The following is a 20,777-nucleotide window of genomic DNA, read 5'->3' on the forward strand; positions in this document are numbered from 1 at the left end:
AATCAAGGGATATGGGGAGAAGGCAGGCAAGGGTTATTGATTGGGGACGATCAGCCATGATCGCAATGAATGGCGGTGCTGGCTCGAAGGGCCGAATGGCCTCCTCCTGCACCTATTTTCTCTATTTCTTTATTTCTATGCTCATAGTGTTGAGCTGTAAACTTCGCAAGTGGAACATGACACGTTATGTCACCAGTGCCTCGACTTAACAGTTACTTCACTAATTTCACGCAAATAGCATCTACATCTATCTTGCTCTTAATTTCACGAAAAGGGCACAATAACTGCACAGGTTTCATATGCATTCCTTGGGACATATAATCATGTTCATTACATGATTAACAGGCAATTTAAGTGATTACGGACTGCGGGGCTGTATTTGTTCAACTGTTTGGTATCGTCTTGCTATTATTGTCAACAATTGCCTGCTTCATGAATCCCGACGCATCAGAAGTTTACTATTTGTCCCTTTAATAATCAAAATTTGAGAAAAATTAATTTAAAAAATGTATCCTCCCTTAAATACAGCCTTTAAAATGCACCATTGAAAAGTGCATGCGTGCGGGCGGGCGATATAGTTTGCACTGAAAACATATCCTCAATAACGACTGAATCATCCGCATGCCCTCGTTTATTCCGTTTTGCTCTGATACCAATTCCTCTGCACGGAACAAGATTCATTTTCTTCTTCTCAATGTAAGGCTGCTATGTCCACTTTATTAATGGGTATCTTCCCTTGGTGAGCGAGAATATTCTGGCGAAGATGGAATTGCGTTCATGGGATAGTGTATTAGTTAGCACTTTCTTCAAAGATATAAAATGACCACAACAGTCTATTCACTGTCCTCCAAGAAAGAGTGTGTGCGGTATTAGCGGAGTTAATGAAATCAGTGGAGAATTCAATCAGCAGAAGGGGCGAGGCCAGTCCATATTTACTGAAAAAAGACAAATATAGTAGACAGAGCCTTATACTGGCCAGCGGTGGTTCACAGCGCCAACTCACGTCATATGATCTGCCGGGTCCCGTTCCCTTCAGTCATATCGCCCTCAAGAGTGCGAAGGACAGTTGCGCTGTGCTGAGAGAAATCTCAGCGCTCAGCTGCATACACGCTTCACACCCACTCTCATTGAGCGAGCGAGAGAAGGCAGCAACTCTGTAAATAACCTACAGATGTCCAGCGATTGGAGGTAATGACTGGTGAGGCTCCGAAGACGTTGAGTGCGGCGGCACCGTGAAAGTTGGCATTATCAAGACCTCGGGCACAAGCAAGATCTCAACAATTCCCGTAATACTGGAGAGGGCTTGGATTGGCTTATGCTGAGTGCGGAAAGTCTGAATATATTTTCCATCGCCTTTTTCTTTAAAAGTGTTAAGGGGAAATGGCACAAAACCAAATCTGATTAAAACAAAACTGAAAGGCCTGTTTAGTTTTAAAAAATGGTTCTGTTCTTTCAGTTAGTCTGCTGATCTATGATTTTTTCCTGTGATTTAAGGATCTGGATGAACTGCAATCAGATAGCTAGAACATTATTCCAGAAAGGCTTACCCAAGTTTTGAAAAAAAAATTGGCATTTGTTCAGACGGCTGAAAACTGGATGGCTGTGAAGGTGTTAAATGTGACAGTTTTTAAGGGGTGTCGGCAGAGCAGATGTTGACGGGACCTGGTCCGGGACTGTCCAAGGCGTTGCTTTTTAAAGAGGTGAGACCCCGGTACTGCGAGTTCTATGAAGAGGGTCCAAAACACTTGGCTGCAAGATGTTACATACAACTCGGGCCAGTGATTCCGGGGCCCTCCATCAGATCTGTCTACAAGTTGTAGCATTATAGATTTGACTTTTTTTGTTCGCATCTGCATCAATAACCAGTGCCTGATTGTGCGGCCGAGGATATCCTGGAATTTTCCCCCTCGAGTGTGCTCCGAGTTACTGCAGTAGTTGCTTTCAGGAGCCATCACCCGCAGGTTACTATGCAATTTCAACTGATTTCTGTGGTTCTAATTTTATTAAACTGTATGGAATACATTGGCAGCCAAAACGCCTCCAGAGGAAGGCGCCACAGGCGAAGTAAGTTTGATTTTTTTTATTACTGTTACACCTGTTTAAGTTTCCAACTACATTTATTATATTTATTCCCCCTGTCTGTACCTCAGATTCCCATTCAAATTGTGTCGTTTAAATTCAGACTTTCGTCGCAGTACTAAGACACTTTGTGGAGGATTTCTGGTAACTTTTCTGTCAGTGGATACTTCAATACGTTAATTGTAATAATCGCTAAACAGTGTATGATCTTCAAGATATACTCTTTTAAAAAAAAACGCTGTGTCCTTAGTTCCCATTCGCCGCTCTCCCAATCCGTTGAAACGAGGCTCCCATAGCCAGTGGGGGAAAATAGTAATTAAAACATTGTAGTGAGCTTAATACAATTTCGCCATTGGTTTCAAACGGCGGCGGGATTCCTTTCACAACGAGACGCTTGTCAATTACAGATCAGTTTCAACGCTGAGCAATCAGCGAACCAATGACTCGGGGTAGATGTCAACCCAGTAATCTTCTGATTTTAATAGCTAGACTTAAAAAAACAGCTTTACAAAAAGAATAGAAGAGGTCAGTACATGCACTGAAGGGGAACGATGTACAGTGTGTCACTTTGTTGGAGATGTTTAATTAAATAAAGTTAACTGGATATTGTGGATCCCTGTCTTCTTCTCCCGGAGTTTCGATTGGGTGTGAACTACCTTAAGTTGAAACCATCCTGAGTACCTACCAAGCGATCCATATGGCAATACACATTGCCACCACCCAAATGCTCAAAAGCATCCTTTTTTCGCCCGAGAATATTTCGAGAAAAAAACTTGTAGGTCAAGGGTACGGGTAATCAGTTCACCAAAGTCGGACCAATAAGCGCTTATTTCTTCATCAGATGGAGCTTTGCGGCTGAGAACGTTTTTTTTGTATTTGACACACTTCGCTTATCGCCCTGAGATCGTGAAGCTAATGTGCTTCTTCTGTTTGACTGCAGACTATTTCTTTGGTCAACTACATGTAATCTGAAACTTACTGACAGACACTCCTCGCAGCTGGACTTCTACCCCTTAGTGCAGTGTGTAAACTGAAATAGAATATATCTCCAACTTGTTTCCATAAAATTAAGATGTTAGACGCTAGTCGGGATGTTTCTTTTCTTTGGAATATAAGTATTCATAACACTCTATCCGTTAATGTCATTCAATATCAAAATGCCAAAAGTCTGCTGGTTAAACGCAAGACGTGTGTTGAGGATGATCCACAATTTTTTTGCAGATGATTAATATAGAATCAGAAAGATTGATTAAACTATCGGGTTTTTCTCGAAATAAAAGGTGCTTCGGATTTACCGTTTGCCGATTTTAGCACATCTCATTCACGGCCCAGTCTTATTATTATAGATTACTAAATCTAGGAAGAACGAGCCCCATCATAATTAAATCAGATCAAAATCTGGATAAACTCTTTCTTACGCTTGAAGTTTCCCATCTTCGTGTGATCATCTGTGATCAAATGGCCCACACTGAGGGAGGGAAACAAACTGGGCGCCCTTCTCGTGTTGAGACTTTCGGAAGGAAACACAATTGTAGAGCAACCAGAGCTCAAGATGCGGCTATCTAATAGCTTTCACCCCTCCCCCATACCACATTTTTTAAAAGACAACCCATCTAGTATGTGCACGTTATCCTCTTTGCGTGTGAAGATGTTTCATGTTTCTCTTTTTTCAACATATCTTTGCTTTCAATATCTCAGAAATGCATAACTTAGTGGCGACTACTTACGCACCTAATTCCACGTAAATAAATAGTTTGCATGCCATTAACTGCAAGCCAGCTCACATTGTCATCTGTTATTACTGGGAATCAAAGGGAAAGAAGCGAAGCCAAGAAAGGCGAAGAGGTAGACGTAGCGTGTAGTACTGTCCAGCTTTGGATTTTACAAATCCAGGTAGCAGGAGAAAAAAAGTCAAAATATTACTTTTCAATCCTTTGACTAAGTTACTCAAAAGGCGAGATTTCAGCGGGCAATGGATGGGGAGGGGAAGGCAGGAAGGGAAGTGGAGGCGAGGGGTAGGGTTGGGAAGAAGCAGCGCCCGGAGAAACGATCTTGGAAAGGGAGAGAAGAAAGTTCACTGACCAGGGGAACATTCATGAATGAAGCACTAAGGGATTGGACTCGTCCATAAGCAGTCGGTGAGCAACGAGTCTAAATCCTTACTGCATATGACACATTAGTCAACAATCCCAGCCGCACCATACCTCTGGGAACATCATTCATATTCGGGCTTTACACGCCCTGTACTGTGGAACCCCAAACCAGGCTTAGTTGTGAGCGCTGTTCTGCAGGAACTGTTTCTGCCATTCGCTCCAGCCTCTTTAAAAATGCCGTACGAGTGAAGCAACTTCTCAGCACTTCTCTTTTGTGGGACCAGTGCTGGGGAACAGCATCTACAAATGGGAGGTAGACAAAAGTGCTGGAGAAACTGAGCGGGTGCAGCAGCATCTATGGAGCGAATGAAATAGGCAACGTTTCGGGCCGAAACCCTTCTTCAGACTCATGTTTACCTTCAGTCCTCAAGGTCTACAAATGGGAGAATGGGACCAATCGCTGGGGTCCTATTTCACATTCATTGCGCCGTGTTTGAGGTATCCCACCCCCTGCCCACGTGCCTTGCCCTGCAGTGGACACTCTCGGTTAGCTCCCCTGTTGCAGAGGATCATTCCCGCGAACTGGCTACGCTAGTAATCACAGTTCGAAGGCCTGTCCTGAGCTCCGACTTGATTTTCCATTTCATTATATCTGTGATCCTGTTAAACCCACACCTACTGCGACATCTTGCGTTGTAAAATGTTATTTCTAAACGTGCTGGCGAGAGGAGAGCCTTATGTAGGGGCATGTCCTACTATCATGTTACTAAACACTCCCTGAAAAAAGTGACCCGTTTACATAGAGACCTGAAATTCCATTAATGCCCATAGGAAGCATTTTGTTTAATCGTCTATAATCAGTCAATATAATCACAGCTCCCAGCCCATTGCGATTCTGGTGAGGAAGGTTTTATTTTCTAACACAGATAACGCTGACCTTAGTAGAAATGACGCTAGCATTTATAAGTAATGTTAACGTATGTGAAGGTAACATAACAACAATCAGTATTCAGGATCATGTTGTTGGCAACATGCGATCAGCACTTCAGAAATGTATTGTTAAAATAGTCAGAGAGTGAATTGAATCTGATTCATCTTATTTTAAATATCTCAATTCTCGAGTTGATACCACAAGTTATCTCATTTCAGCGTTGCGGACTAAGAGAGAGTTAGGATTTAAAGCCAGGCCCTAAGAGTTCATGCACACACACCCTGTAAAGATGCTGGTTTTGAAAGCCCACCTTTATCTCCGAAAGTAACCACGCAAGAGGAAGAGTGCGTATGCACTTCTTTCCCTTCACTTGAGTTAATTTTCTAAACCAAATCAAAACATGTTTTGGAAATGCAATGGATATTTGACCGCAGGCAGCTACAGGCACCTTCCCCTTTGTTATACCTGCGAATGAAGAGGGCGGAGACAAGCCTCATTAGAAACCGTACTCCCCATTCTCTCATCTAATCGTGTTCGAGTTTATTAGTGTGAGGTCGTTCAGCATAAATAGATCTGTGCTCTTAGGTTTCGGCTGGAGACGCAGGGGTTTTTACTGGTTTATTTGATGAACAACACTTACTCTTTAAACAATACAACCAAACTCGCGGGATGGACCGAGTATTTACTAATGTTCTGATGCTGACATGGTCGCTTAATGGCCTCAGCAATGATTAATTGGGGGATGATATCGTCCAGTCCGTGGTATTAAATGTCCAGTGATTATTATATCTGTGCTTGGTCGATGTAAATATAATGAAGCTGCGGGCGTTTGACTGATGGCACTCAGCAGCAAGAGATTAGCCTAGGGGTAAAAGTCAGAATCATTCCCAAATGGCTAAAGTCCTCGATGAGAGGAAATTGTCTCCAATCCCATTGGATTTGCCTAACATTGAGCCGATGATTAACATACAGCTGAGATTCAATTGTCTTCAAAGCACTCAAAAACCTTAACACAATTACACTGAGATCCCGATCTGTGAGGGAGGCATGGTTCCGATAGCAAAATCGGGAACTTGGTACAGATCGTCTTACACAGGGATATACCCCCGCCATTAAAATAAAGTTTATACTGTATAGAAGAGCTAGTCGTAAATATGGCTCGAAAGTTGTGTGAAGCATTGCGCGTTTTTTTTAAACCTAATATATCATGTGAGTAACACAGCCACCCACCTGTCGCTAGATTAAAAAAAGTTCAAATTTGTCCATTTAAAGCAAGAATGTTTGTCTCCAAGCCGTGTAGAGAATTATGTAATAATAGTTTATAAGGTTTTTGGAGTCATAGTGACTGGTGCTAGACATATATACAGACAGGAGGTACACAAAAATGCTGGAGAAGCTCAGCGGGTGCAGCAGCATCTATGGAGCGAAGGAAATAGGCAACGTTTCGGGCCGAAGGTACTGTGGTATTGACGCCCGCTTAAACCCTGCATGTATTTGCATTATGTCAGAAACAGTTGTTTGAGAATTTTTCTCAAGATAATGTCCATTTTGGCAAGATATTTGAACCTTTTGTGGTGATTTGAATTGGACGCCATTGGGAGAAGAGATGTGGATAAATCATCATCCCCACCGTAGCATCAACCCTACCTACTTCCCCAGGCCCTGAATCTTTCCTCATCCTTCGATCCACAAACGTTTAGCAACAACCGACTGGCTCAAGATTGCAAGAATCTTGATTTGAGAGCAGGATCCACTTCAAATGTGTTCACTTACAAGCAGGAATTAAACGCAGATTAATGAAAAAACACATTCGCATGTCACCAAAAAGAACAGTTCTAAGAAGCTGAACTCCATAAATAACATCCCCACAGCTGGTTTGCTTGTTTAGAAATAAACGTTTGACGCTTGTTCATCGAAAATGTCTGCTGTTTTAATTTTTTTACAACCAGTATTCGGATAACCGTATTTGATTCATAGTCTTGTCCGGATGCTATAAGTAACACGTCCTCTACAAACAGGGATTATTTTATGTTGGGCAATCCACACCGTGATGGAGGATCTCAGCGGGCTGGGGTAAAATTCCAAACCAATCTCTCTCTCCCCACACCACTCTTTATTCCTAATCAATTTCACCGTGGGAAACACATTATTTTTAGTCTTTTCAAAACTCAACAGTTGTATAACATTGTCGTAGTTCTTTTTTTGTGCAGCGTTTTGCTCCACTTATTGCTTCCACTGACATTTTGGGCGATAAAAGTGATTCATAGCGTTCCTCTTCGAGCCCTGGGATGGTGAGGTCCAAACACAACAACAGTTCCTATTACAATAACAACATTGCTTTTTTTTTGCACAAGCTGGACAGCCAATGTCTGTGGTCTTCTGGGCAATGTTCATTTAGATCGACATGGAAGGCTGAAATATTAACAACATTTGCTTTAATAATCTTTAGTTAACTAATACCTGTTTTTTGAAAGGGCGAGAAAGCCACACAATTATCAATTAAAAAAACATTGTCATACACCTTGAATCCAGCATGTAGAAAAGACGATATGTTTACTTTAAGTTTGGGGACTCCCACTGCAGCGGTGTATACATGACCTAGTGTCCAGGGCTGGAGAATACATACTTCAAATTGAACGCTTTACCAGTTTTCTGCATTTAATGTAAATTTATGGACGGGTCAAAGATGTCACTGATGTTTAAAGTGTAACTTTTGTTTACATTTGTTCCCAGTAATAAATACACGTGAATCGCACCAGTTGCTAATACTGTAGTACTGGTGCTTTAAACAACCCCTGCTCTCTGTTGGAACTCGCCATATAAATGTGTGATGGGTCCACGGAGACCTGAATCCACAAGCCGCGTGCTTACTCTGTGCATTCGCTTCCAGATACCGTGTTCTCAATTGCATCGCATGAGATCCACAGAACATAGAAACATAGAAAATAGGTGCAGGAGTAGGCCATTCGGCCCTTCGTGCCTCCACCGTCATTCAATATGATCATGGCTGATCATCCAACTCAGTATCCTGTACCTGCCTTCTCTCCATACCCCCTGATCCCTTTAGCCACAAGGGACACATCTAACTCCCTCTTAAATATAGCCAATGAACTGGCCTCAACTACCTTCTGTGCCAGAGAATTCCACAGATTCACCACTCACTGTGTGAAAAATTTTCTCAGCTCGGTCCTAAAAGACTTCCCCCTTATCCTTAAACTGTGACCCCTTGTTCTGGACTTCCCCAACATCGGGAACAATCTTCCTGCATCTAGCCTGTCCAACCCCTTAAGAATTCTATACGTTTCTTATGGGGTTTGTAAGTTTGAAAGTTTCTATAAGATCCCCCCTCAATCGGCCCATTTAAATATGACTCAGGTATTCCTTAAAATGGGGATATTGCTATATCTGCTGAGTAACTCTTACAGGGGGGGACAGGACAGCCACGCGTCAGGGAAAATTATGGATATTTAATGCAAATCAATTTCAAGTGATTGGTACCGTGTTCGTGAAATTACACGTGCGGTATAAATGGACAACAGTAAATGTTCAGAGGGTATATTATAAACACCACCCAAGTACACCTGATCATAGGCAAAACTCAGTTAGCACCTACCTAAACCTCGGGGCAAACGTTAAGCGAAAATTTGTGCATGACTTTCAGCTTTGTGGAGGTTTAATCATCATTTTATACCGAGACAAAGTGGAAATTGAATACAAAATATTGTTCTGAAACTCTTTTCGAGCCCACTCTAGTTAAACAGCACGAGACCCCTGCAGGAAGCCAATGCAAATTACTCTGAGGTTAAAGTGGGTAGAGTCTTAAATTAACTGTGATGTGATAAAGATTTGAAAATACGCAGAAAGTTGGCTGTGTATTTGAGGCTTAATAAAGTTTGTGTTGCGCTTTAAAAAAAAAACAAGATAGGAGCAGGCATAGGCCGCATTCTCCCTGGAGCCAGCTCCGCCGTTCAATAAACCACCGCTGATGTGATCTTGGCTTCAGTTCCGATTTCCTGTCTGTTCCCCATAACCCTGGATTCCCTAATAGACAATCTGTCTCAGCATTGAATATATTCAATCATTTAGCATCAATAATTCTCTTGAGACAGAGGATTGCAAAGACACTCCACAAGAACTTCCTCTTCATTTCCATTTTCAGTGGGAGAACCCCTAATACTGAAACGATGCCCCTTAGTTTTAGATTATACCACGAGAGGAAACTTACTCCCAGCAACATTTTGATGTCTGGGAAAATCTATATCTTAGCACGTGGTGTGAAAGCGTATTAAAAGAAGAATTATTTATAATAAGCTGACTGTGAGATAGCTCCCACTGGCCTTGGGTGAAAAGAAAGGTTTTTGTTTCCTGTTAGTTTTATCAGGGCTACCAATGATACAAAATTTTCCCTGAGCTACCAATGCTGGCCTTTAAATGAGTGGATAGGTAGTTATTTGCTAACTTCATAATCATTGCCAATGGAAATTTTATGAACGGTCATTCAAATTGACATGAAGTGCAACCCTTCTTAAATGTCCCTTCTTCAGCAAGTTATCGTGCCCTCTCTAGTCAAATAAAAGCTGCAAAACTGAGTCCCAAGTTCTCACAAGGCTTTGGGTTCCAAATGATCTATTTAAGCTGCAATGCATCCACATGTTTACTGCAAAGACACTTTGATTTTCTGATTTTTGTTCCCCCCTTTCATTGGATTTCCCTGGGTTGCTCAGTTATATTTAATTGAATCTATTTCGAATTAACTTGAGGCTTTGTTTAGAAGTCGATGTTCCCAGGAAACAGTTCTTAAAAATTCAGATGCCTATGTGGAGCTCACTTCATTGAAATATTTATTTTTGCTTTAAACACCACTTCATCTTTGAGGCAAGCTCCAAATTATCTATTTAATTACAAATAAATTTCAAATGATAGGCTAGGTAATTATCTTGACTAAGTTTATCTAAAAGGAAACCCTGAAAAGATTGAAAACTTCAAAATGTTTTACATCTTAAATAAATTGGATCTATATTTTGTTTTACCACATTAAACGTGTTAACATCTTAACATATGGTTTCATATGTTTCAAGTTGATCTGCTAGATATTTTATTCATGTTTTCTGGAAGTGGGAGCAACCAGCAAGGGCAGTATTTATTGCCCATCTCTAATTGCCCTTAAAAAAATTATAGTGATCTCTCTTTCCGATAATCTGGTGATGATTATCCCACAGTTCCATTGTGGTCAAGCCTTCCAGGATTTAGACCCAGCAATGATGAGACTATTTCTCTATAGTAGGATGGTATGTAAACTTGAGGAGAACCAGTTGGTGTTCTCATGTACCCACTGCCCTTGTCCTTCTTAGTGATAGAGGTCATGGGTTTGGGAGGTGTGGTCAGAATAACTTAGGTGAGTAACTTAGTATTTGGTAGATGGTACACAGTGAGATAATATGTATGATGGTGCATGGGTTTCCAGCCAAAATGCTGGACTGCTTTTTCCAGGATATTATTGAACTTGTGTGTTGTGCAGCTAATTTGTGAGTATTCCATCACACCTCCGACTTTGCTCCTTGTAGATACTGGAATGAATTCAGTGTGTCAGTAGGAGAGCTTTACTTCTGAATAAGGATCCCGACCCAAAACATGCCCATCGATTCCCTCTGCAGATGCTGCCTGACCTGCACTTTGTGTTTTGCTCAGTGCGTCAGTAGGTGGAGACACGATGTAACAAAGGTGGTCTAAAGTACTGTTGTCTTCATCAATTGTATATCCCATAGTGGCAGTAATGCCATTGAATATCAAGGTAGATAAACTCTTGTTGGAGATAATCTGCTTGGCACTTGTGGCAATAATATTAATTGCTACTTATCAGCCCCTACTTAAATGCTGTCTAGGTTTTGTTGCTTCATTTGCAGAAGATTTGGAAGTAGGATTAAACATTGTCAGTCATTGGAGAATATTCATATTGGGCCTACAATACTGTTCTGAGGAGCAGAGATAGTTTAGGATTGAATTGATGGACATTCGAAAATTAAGGTCGTTCTCATGTGCAAAGTATTACTCCATCATTAGGGTGTTTCCCCCCAGATTTCCATTCATTTCAGTTTCACCAGAACTCCTTTTCTCTGGAACCTCGGAGGTTGAGAGGAGACCTGATATAAGTAATACAATTTTGAGATGTACAGATAATGTAGACCCAGAACCTTTCCCCAGACTGGAATTGTCAAAGACTAGAGGGCATAACTTTAAGGTGAGAGGGGCAAAATTTAAAGAAGACTAATCTAAGTGGGACCCGTTGGTCCCCCAATGCAATATTCCACCACTCACCCATAGCCCCTAACTGCACAGGTGCAGCTCATTTCCCCTCATCTCTAGCACCCTCTCTCCCTCCTCTTCACCCTCCTTCTTTACCCTCTCCTCCTCCTCTCTCCCAATCCTTCCCTCACCTCTCTCTCCCTCTGCTTTTCCCTCCCTCCATAACTCCTCTCCCTTCCCTACTCCCCTGCTCTCTCTCCATCCCCTCTCCTCCCCCACTCTCCCTCCCCAGGATCTCGAGGTTGCCGCTCCTCTTCCTTCTTGCGTGACCCAGAGGAGCATCAGCCGTCAGCGCCCTTAGACCCAGGCCTCGGATCCTCAGATCGGCCCTAAAGCACCAGCAGCTATGGCCGTGCCAGCGTGAGGGGAGTGGGTGTAGGGGTGGGCTTGGAGAAAACACGGGGAAGAACCATGGAGGAGAGGGGGTATCACGGGGTAGGGGGGCAGGAGCCAGTGAGGGGGACCAGAGGGGCAGGGGCTGGAGCTGCAGGGCGTTGCGATGGCAGTGCGTTTGGGATTCACAGCGGGCGTTGGACGCTCTTCTCTGCCGGGATCAGACTTTCCGCTTGGCAACATTTGCAACTTCGTGCCCCTTCCGGTCCCTCCGAAAATTGTGTCCAGTTGGAGACCTTCGCCGGCCACCCGCAGCATCCCTCAGCTCCAGTAAAGACGCGATGGTGCAGGAAGGGGCGGACCGTCCCGGGGAGTGACCGGAGAAGAGACCAATCCGCGTGGCGCTGACTGGCAGGGGAGGAGGTCAATCTGTGCACGAGCGGTTTTTACGATTTAAAAACCTTGCCTTTACAATATACTACTGATCAGAACAAAACTTGTTGCACTTGCAGCACAAGAGAATAGTGAGTGAGCTGACGAAAAATCGCAGCGCTATCACATACTGTTTTTGCGCATATAGAAAAACTGCACAAACCGGAAGAGCACAAGATCAGAGTTTTAGTTATATACAGATGTGCAGGGCAAGTTTTGTTTAAACAGAGTGTGGTGGATGCCTGGAAAATGCTGGCAGGGGTGATAATGGAGGCAGCATCTCTCCCTGCACGGGAGACCCGACCTTTTCTTTGTCGGGTCTCCGTTGTCGTTGGGGCTGCAACGAGGAGCGGCCTCCAACAGGAAGACCGGGGGCTGTGGTGCCGACTATTCACCTCACCGTCGCGGAGCTGGCCGAGTCCAGAGCGGGTGGAGCTGTGGTGGACGCTGCTGCGGCCCGACCTCCGGAGATTCGGTGGCTGCAACTGCGGGTCTGGCGGACGGCGGCGCCGGGAGCCCGCGGGTCCCTGGAGGGAGTCCGCTTTTCAGGGCTCCCGCAACGGCGACTTCTCCCGCCCGAGTTGCGGGGTTGAAGAGCTCCTGGAGCGGGGCCTTACAGCACCGCCCCGCGCGGCTTGGAATGGCTGCGGGACTGCGAGCGCACGCCGGGGGCTCTAACATCAAGAACCCGGTGTGCGACCTTGCATCACCCGGCGTGGCTTTAATGGCCGCGGGACAATTCGCCATCGCCCGCCGGGGGCTTTGACTTTGACTCTGACATCGGGGGGGAGAGTGCAGTGGAGAGATAAGTTTTTTTGGCCTTCCATCACAGCAATGTGATGGATGTTTATGTAAATTATGTTGTGTCTTGGGACTATTTGTTTGTAATGTATGGCTGCAGAAACGACATTTCGTTTGGACCTCAAGGGGTCCAAATGACAATAAATTGAATTGTATTGTATTGTATTGTATTGTAGATATAATAGTGGCATTTAAGAGGTTTTTAGATAAGCACAAGGATATGTAGGGAATGGAGGGATATGGATCATATGCAGGCAGTGTTTCATTTAGAATCATGTTCGAAATGGACATTGTGGGTGGAAAGCCCTGTTCCTGTGTTGTACTACACTGTACTGTACTATGTACCTCCTTAATGCCACACTCAGTAAATTGCTGCTTCCATGTTATATGGGGAATCTAGCCCTGGTGCTGATGTGATGAGTTCTGGTGATGAATGGTCCTAGGTGAAACACAAGCTGCTCCGTGAGTGGATTATTAAAGAATAATTAGTTGAATTGGATTTGTCTAGGCTTTGGGACAGGATGCACCTCAGCGATTTTCACATTATCAAATAGATTCGAGTATTATAACTCTGAAATATAAGTCTTCAATACTGCAGCTGAGGAGTTGCCTTAAAGATAATTGAAAATGTTGCCACAGGAATTTCAGTAAATAATTATGGTAGCAATAAGGCATTTAAGCTATTCTTGTTTTGCATTGGGATAGTACTAATATCTGTGTTGGATATTTTGAGGCCCATCACGGTCAAAGGCAGAGAAAAAGATTTTGCCCAAACACAGATACTTAATGGATGTACTAAAGAAAGCATCCACAGTGTACTTTTTTCGTTGCAATTATTTGAATACAATTTTAGTGTTATTCAATTAGGACAAGTTGCAACACCATAATCCTTAACATCACCGACTATCTAGTTCAATTTCCATAACATAGGACAAAGCACAGGATAGCATGGGAACTGGCCCTTCAGCCCACAATATCCATGCCAAACATGATGTCAGGGTAATCCAATCATCTCTGTTTGTACATGATCCACATTTCTGCATTCCTTGCATATCTGTGTGCTTATCTAACAGCTTCTTAAATGCCAATATTGTATGTGCTGCCACCACCACCCTCTGGCAGCTTTCTCCAGAAACTCACAACCCTCTGTATAATATAATCGCCCCACATATCTTCTTTAAACGTTGCCTCTCTCACCACAAAGCTATGGCTTCTTGGCAGTGACATTGCCATCCTAGAAGAAATGTTCGAAAGCAAGTTTTTCCAACCTTTCTTTATAGCTAATACTCTCTAATCCAGGCAGCATTCTGGCAAACCTCTTCTGCACCCTCTCCGGAGCCATCACATCCTCCCTATAATGGGTCAACCAGATCCTCAACAATACTCCAAATGAGGCCTAACCAAACTCGTAAACCTTTTCAATCAATCAATCAATCAATCTTATTTGTCACATTGCACATAAAGTACAAGTGAAATGAATTTGCCAGCAGCGGTACAATCGGGTTCTCACTGGCTACCCTCTATTATAAATAGGAACAAGGGACATCATTCTTGCAATAAGACCACGTCTGAACATTGACCTAATCGACTTTTGCACCCAATCTCGAAATCCTTTGATTGCCTTTGTATCTAATAATCAAGGGATAGTTGGATTTAGCTTTGAGGGCTAAAGGAGTCAAGGGATATGGGGAAAAAGCAGGAACGGGGTACTGATTTTGGATGATCAGCTATAATCATATTGATGGCGGTGCTGGCTCGAAGAGCCAAATGGCCTGCTCCTGCACCTCTTTTTCTATGTTTCAATAGTGCATTCAGAAAGTATTCAGACCCCTTCACTTTTTCCACATTTTGTTACGTTATAGCCTTATTCGAAAATGGATTAAATACTTTTTTTTATCATCAATCTACACACAATACCCCATAATAAAAAGCAAAAACAAGTGTTTAGAAATGTTTGCAAAGTAATTAAAAAGAAATAACTGAAATATCACATTTACATAAATATTCAGACATAAGTACTCAGTACTTTGTTGTGACACCTTTGGCAGTGATTACAGCCTCAAGTCTTCTTGGGTATAATGCTACAAGCTTGCCACACCTGTATTTGGGTAATGTCTCTCATTCTTCTCTGCAGATCCTCTCAAACTCTGTCAGGTTGGATGGGGAGCATCGATGCACAGCTATTTTCAGGTCCCTCCAGAAATGTTCGATCGGGTTCAAGTCCAGGCTCTGGCTGGGCTACTCAAGGACATTCACAGACTTGTCATGAAGCCACTCCTGCGTTGTCTTGGCTGTGTGCTTAGGGTCATTGTCCTGTTGAAAGGTGAACCTCCACCCCCAGTCTGAGGTCCAGAACACTCTGGAGCAGGTTTTCATCAAGGATCTCTGTGTATTTGCTCCGTTCATCTTTCCCTCTATCCTGACTAGTCACCCAGTTCCTGCTGCTGAAAAACATCCCGACAGCATGATGCTGCCGCCACCATGCTTCACCGTAGGTATGGTATTGGCCAGGTGATGAGCGGTGCCTGATTTCCTCCAGACGTGACCCTTGGCATTCAGGCCAAAGAGTTCAATCTTGGTTTCATCAGACCAGAGAATCTTGTTTCTCATGGTCAGAGAGTTCTTTAGGTGCCTTTTGGCAAACCCCAAGCAGGCTGTCATGTGCCTTTTACTGAGGAGTGGCTTCCGTCAGGCCACTCTACCATAAAGGCCTGATTGGTGGGGTGTTGCAGATATAGTTGTCCTTCTGGAAGGTTCTCCCAAGTCCACAGAGGAACTCTGGAGCTCTGTCAGAGTGACGATCGGGTTCTTGGTCACCTCCCTGACCAAGGCCCTTCTCCCCCGATTGCTCAGTTTGGCCGGGCGGCCAGCTCTATGAAGAGTCCTGGTGGTTCCAAAGTTCTTCCATTTAAGAATGACGGAGGCCACCGTACTCTTCGGGACCTGCAATGCTGCAGAAATTGTTTTATACCCTTCCCCAGATCTGTGTCTCAACACAATCCTGTCTCAGAGGTCTACGGACAATTCCTTCGTCTTCATGACTTGGTTTTTGCTCTGACATGCAACATCAACTGTGGGACCTTATATAGACAGGTGTGCGCCTTTCCAAATCATGTCCAATCAATTTAATTTACCACTGATGGACTCCAATCAATTGAATACTTATGTAAATGTGATATTTCAGTTTTTTTTTAAAATTACTGTGAAAAAATGTCTAAAAACCTGTTTTCGCTTCATTCCGAGGTATTGTGTGTAGAATGATGATAAAAAACAATGAATTTCATCAATTTTAGAATAAGGCTGTAACGTAACAAAATGTGGAAAAGGTGAAGGGGTCTGAAGACTTTCTGAATGCATTGTATGTTTTTTAGCTTTGAATTTACACAATCACAAAGACATCGAAGGTACAATAATCCAAGGAATCGCAAGCTACTGAGTGAACACATTTCCTCCTATTTTCTTTGACCTCTTATTCTAGGACCCCTAATTCTAGACTCTCCACCTGAGAGAGCTAACTTTGCAACATTGGCTATGCCAAATTCTCTCAGGACTCTCTTGTTCTTCTATTAAAGTCCTTCTAATTCTAAATCTAGTAGACCCATTATATTCAATCACTCTTCATAAGGCTACCTATTCACCCTGGGATTGAATCTTCATCGTGCCAAGGTAAGTGTAATATTTTTAGTAGGGAGAGTAAACTGCAGAGAGTTTTGTAGTTGTGAACACCAGGGGTAGTATCACCTAAGTCTGTCCAATTGTGGCCAGTCCTTTCCCAATAAAGACGAGCAGAGAAATTCCATTTAAACTTGCTTTTCTCATCTGCATGTTAACTGTGATTACGTACAAACACATCTAAATTCTTTGGAGAATCATACTTTGTTCTCTTTCTAATGTGAAAATTATTCTTCTGACCTAAATGAAGAACATCACATTTATATTGTGCTATATTTGCCCATATTACTTATTGTCTTAGGAAAGAACTGCAGATTAAAGGTAGACACAAAATGCTGGAGTAACTCAGTGGGACAGGCAGCATCTCTGGAGAGAAGGAATGGGTTATGTTTCGGGTCGAGACCCTTCTTCAGACTGATGTCAGGGGAGTGGGCGGGACAGAGATAGAATGTAGTCGGAGACAGTAAGACTGGTGGGAAAACTGGGAAGGGGGAGGGGATGGAGAGAGAGGGAAAGCAAGGGCTATTTGAAGTTAGAGTTGTCAATGTTCATACCTCTGGGGTGTAAGCTACCCAAGCAAAATATGAGGTGCTGTTCCTCCAATTTGCGCTGAGCCTCACTCTGACAATGGAGGAGGCCCAGGACAGAAAGGGCAGATTGGGAATGGGAGGGGGAATTAAAGTGCTGAGCAACCGGGAGATCAGGTAGGTTAAGGCGGACTGAGCGGAGGTGTTCAGCGAAACGATCGCCGAGCCTGCACTTGGTCTCGCCGATGTACAGAAATTGACACCTGAAACAGCGTTTAGCAAAACAATTGGCGAGTGACCCGAACATCTGCAAGACCAAACGCAGGCTCGGCGATCATTACGCTGAACACCTCCGCTCGGTCCACCTTAACCTACCTGATCTCCCGGTTGCTCAGCACTTTAACTCCCCCTCCCATTCCCAATCTGACCTTTCTGTCCTGGGCCTCCTCCATTGTCAGAGTGTCGTTGTCAGAATAACTTTCAGTTCTGGTCAGCATGACATGAAGCAGATAATGAAATGTTGGAGACAATAAACAGAATTGATATAAACTGATCCGAACAGATCTGATCTGAACAACTAAATAACTATATTATGAAGATAGACTGGAATAATTTGGAATTCTTGACATAAGAAGAATGCAACTCAGAGTTAATATTATTGGTGTAGTCTTATTGAAGTATTAAAATTTGGAAGAACATTCCTGTACAGAATATAAAAAATAATTTGTAAAAGTCACATTCACACTAATGAATTACAGATTCAACCTCTTGATACCAGGAGAGTATTCTTCCCATAATATTGATTAACATGTAGATTAACATATTCCAAATAGGTGAAAACAGTAGAATAGTTGATGCTGCAAACTGGTGACTATAAAGAGCCTCTGGACAGAGGCATTTCACATTCTGATTGCTCTCCCTCAACCATAAATGCAAACTAAGTATCAGTAGTATATATTTATATTATCAATATATTTTACAGCTACCAATCAACCACTATTAAATGCATATTAACAGCTATTCGTTGCATTAGCAAAGAATGATAATGAATATGTGTCTCGAATATTCTGATAGTTTCTTAGAATTTCGTTCATAAAGTATAATAATACGTAAAAAATTAGGATAGTGTTAAAAGCCAACTAGATAACAAATATTCTTGCTTCCTTCCAGCAAATACAGGTGTGAACCAAGGTTGCCCAAAAGGGTGTGATCGATGTTCTGAGTTTAATGGATGTCTGTCATGTATGCCCAGACTTTTTTTCTCTCTGGAGAGAAATGGGATGAAACAGACTGGAGTTTGTCTCTCTTCTTGTCCAAGTGGATATTATGGAGTCCGAACACCGGAAATGAACAAATGTGCACGTAAGTGTTAAATATGTATAGATGCCACCAGGAATTACTGTTGTGTTCATTTATCTTAAATGCTCTTTTCCCACAATGAAAAGTATATCAATGGAATGGGATTGTGTTTTGGGTTTACACTGATATTTGTAAAACAAGACAGAAGATTCTTTATGTATCATTGGAGGTGATAAATGTTATAGATGAAAAGGACTTTAACTACATTTCAGTTCCCACCAAATAGTGTGATACGGTCAGCAGAATCAGCCCAGATTAAATGTGTAGGAAGGAACTGCAGATGCTGGTTTAAACCGAAGATAGACACAAAAAGCTGGAGTAACTCAGCGGGACAGGCAGCATCTCTGGAGAGAAGGAATGGGTGACGTTTCTGATCGAGAGCCTTCTTCAGACTGGTTAGGGTTAAGGGAATGAGAGATATAGATGGTGATGCGGAGAGATAAAGAACAATGAATGAAAGATATGCAAAAAAGTTATGATGATAAAGGAAACAGGCCATTGTTAGCTCTTTGTAAATGTCTGGGTGACAGATGGGGGTGAAAAGACAATGACATTTTCTCTTACATTCTACTTTCTGAAAATTTCTGCAAAATGACTACTCCAAAAAGAAAATCTTTCAAATTCAGCACCACCACAATTTTTCAGGTTCAAGCTGGCAGTAGTATTAAATAAATCTCCTAAGGATAGTTCCCATGCAGTTGGCTGAAGTTTAAATGGGAGTTTTAGTAGGAGAAAGACTAAACAATCTATAATTGTACTGGGAATGCAAGATTAGATAACACAATTGTAATTAAATTGTGATATATTTTAAATAAAAGATTAATGCGACGTGACTATTGAAGTTTCAGGGAATTTTGTTTTAAATGCAAGCAACAACTGTCTGCCTCACTTTCTGTGGTCTGAGGTTCCCATTTGATTCCAAAGGACATCTATCATATCAATGCCCAAAAGCATGGTGACCTGCCACAATGACTACTGTTTGGAGCACTTGTATCCGCTATGATGAAGTGCTTGAAGAGGTTGGTTGCGGCGTAAATCATCTGCTGCCTCAGGAATCGCCAGAATTGGCTTCATTTTGCCTATCGCCACAACAGGTGTTTTCAACAGTGGATGCCATTTCACTGGTTCTCCACTCTGCTCTGAACTATCTGGATAACAAGAACACATGTCAAGCTGCTATTCATCAACTACAGCTTGTATTCAACACAATCATCCCCTCCAAACCCAAAGACCAAGCTCCAAGACTGGGACCCTGCATCTCCCTTTGCAAAGAGATCCTTGATTTCCTCATCAGCAGACCTTAATCAGTGCTGCTTGGTAACACATCTCAATGACCATCAACACAGGTACACTCCAGATCCGAAGAAGAGTCTCGACCCAAAACATCACCCATTCCTTTTCTCCAGAGATGCTGCCTGTCCCACTGAGTTACTCCAGCATTTTATGTCTATCTTCGATTTACACTCCATGGGTGCTTGGCTCGCCGCTCTACTCACTTTGTACCATTGCCATCTATAAATTCGCCGTTGACACTACTGTTATTGACTGAATCACCAAAGACAAGAAACTTATCGTTGATTTCAGGAAGTTGGAGACCATGTGCCATTTTTCATTCGCTGGCCGCTGTTGGAGGCGTTGCTGCTTCAAATTCCAGGGCAATAACATCTCAATTGACCTATCCTGGGCCCAGCACATAAATGTGACAATGAGGACAGCGCACCAATACCACTACTTTCTTAAAAGTTTCAAGAGATTTGGCATATCACTGAATAATCTTAATAAATGTCTACAAATGCATTGTACATATCCTGACTGGTTGCATTGATACAGTAATTCCAAGGCCCAGAAAAGCAAAAGGCTGCAGAGACTGGTGAACTCAGCCTGGTCGATCACTGACACTTGCCTCCCCAATATCAAAAGTATCTACATGAGGTGCTGCCTTAAGAAGGCATCTATCATCAAGGAATCCCACAAACCACGCCCTCTTCTAGCTGCTACCATAGGGCAGAAAGTTCAGAATCTGAAATCCCACACAACCTTGAACAGCGACTTCCCTACAACCATTAGGTTTTTAACTGACCTGCGCAGGGTCTCAACCCAAAACCTCATCTCTTGCTTTTCTCCAGAGATGCTGCCTACCCGCTGAGTTACTCCAGCATTTTATGTCTATCTTTGGTGTAAACTAGCATCTGCAGTTCTTTCCTACAACCTAATCTTACTTTGGCCATGAAACACCATTGACTGCCT

At 42.7% G+C, this 20,777-nt stretch overlaps 1 protein-coding gene across 1 annotated transcript in view; it reads left to right on the plus strand.

The window, feature by feature from the left end:
• The first annotated feature begins 986 nt into the window (after nt 1-986).
• rspo3 (R-spondin 3) overlaps nt 987-20,777 on the plus strand; it is an 82,596-nt gene continuing 62,805 nt past the window's right edge. Inside the window, exons 1-2 of the mRNA XM_033021220.1 lie at nt 987-2,064; nt 18,342-18,533. Coding sequence (XP_032877111.1) covers nt 1,968-2,064; nt 18,342-18,533 — 289 coding nt within the window. The 5' untranslated portion in view covers nt 987-1,967. The remainder of the gene's footprint in view (nt 2,065-18,341; nt 18,534-20,777) is intronic.

Source organism: Amblyraja radiata, chromosome 5, assembly GCF_010909765.2.
Source record: "Amblyraja radiata isolate CabotCenter1 chromosome 5, sAmbRad1.1.pri, whole genome shotgun sequence".
NCBI lineage: Eukaryota > Metazoa > Chordata > Chondrichthyes > Rajiformes > Rajidae > Amblyraja > Amblyraja radiata.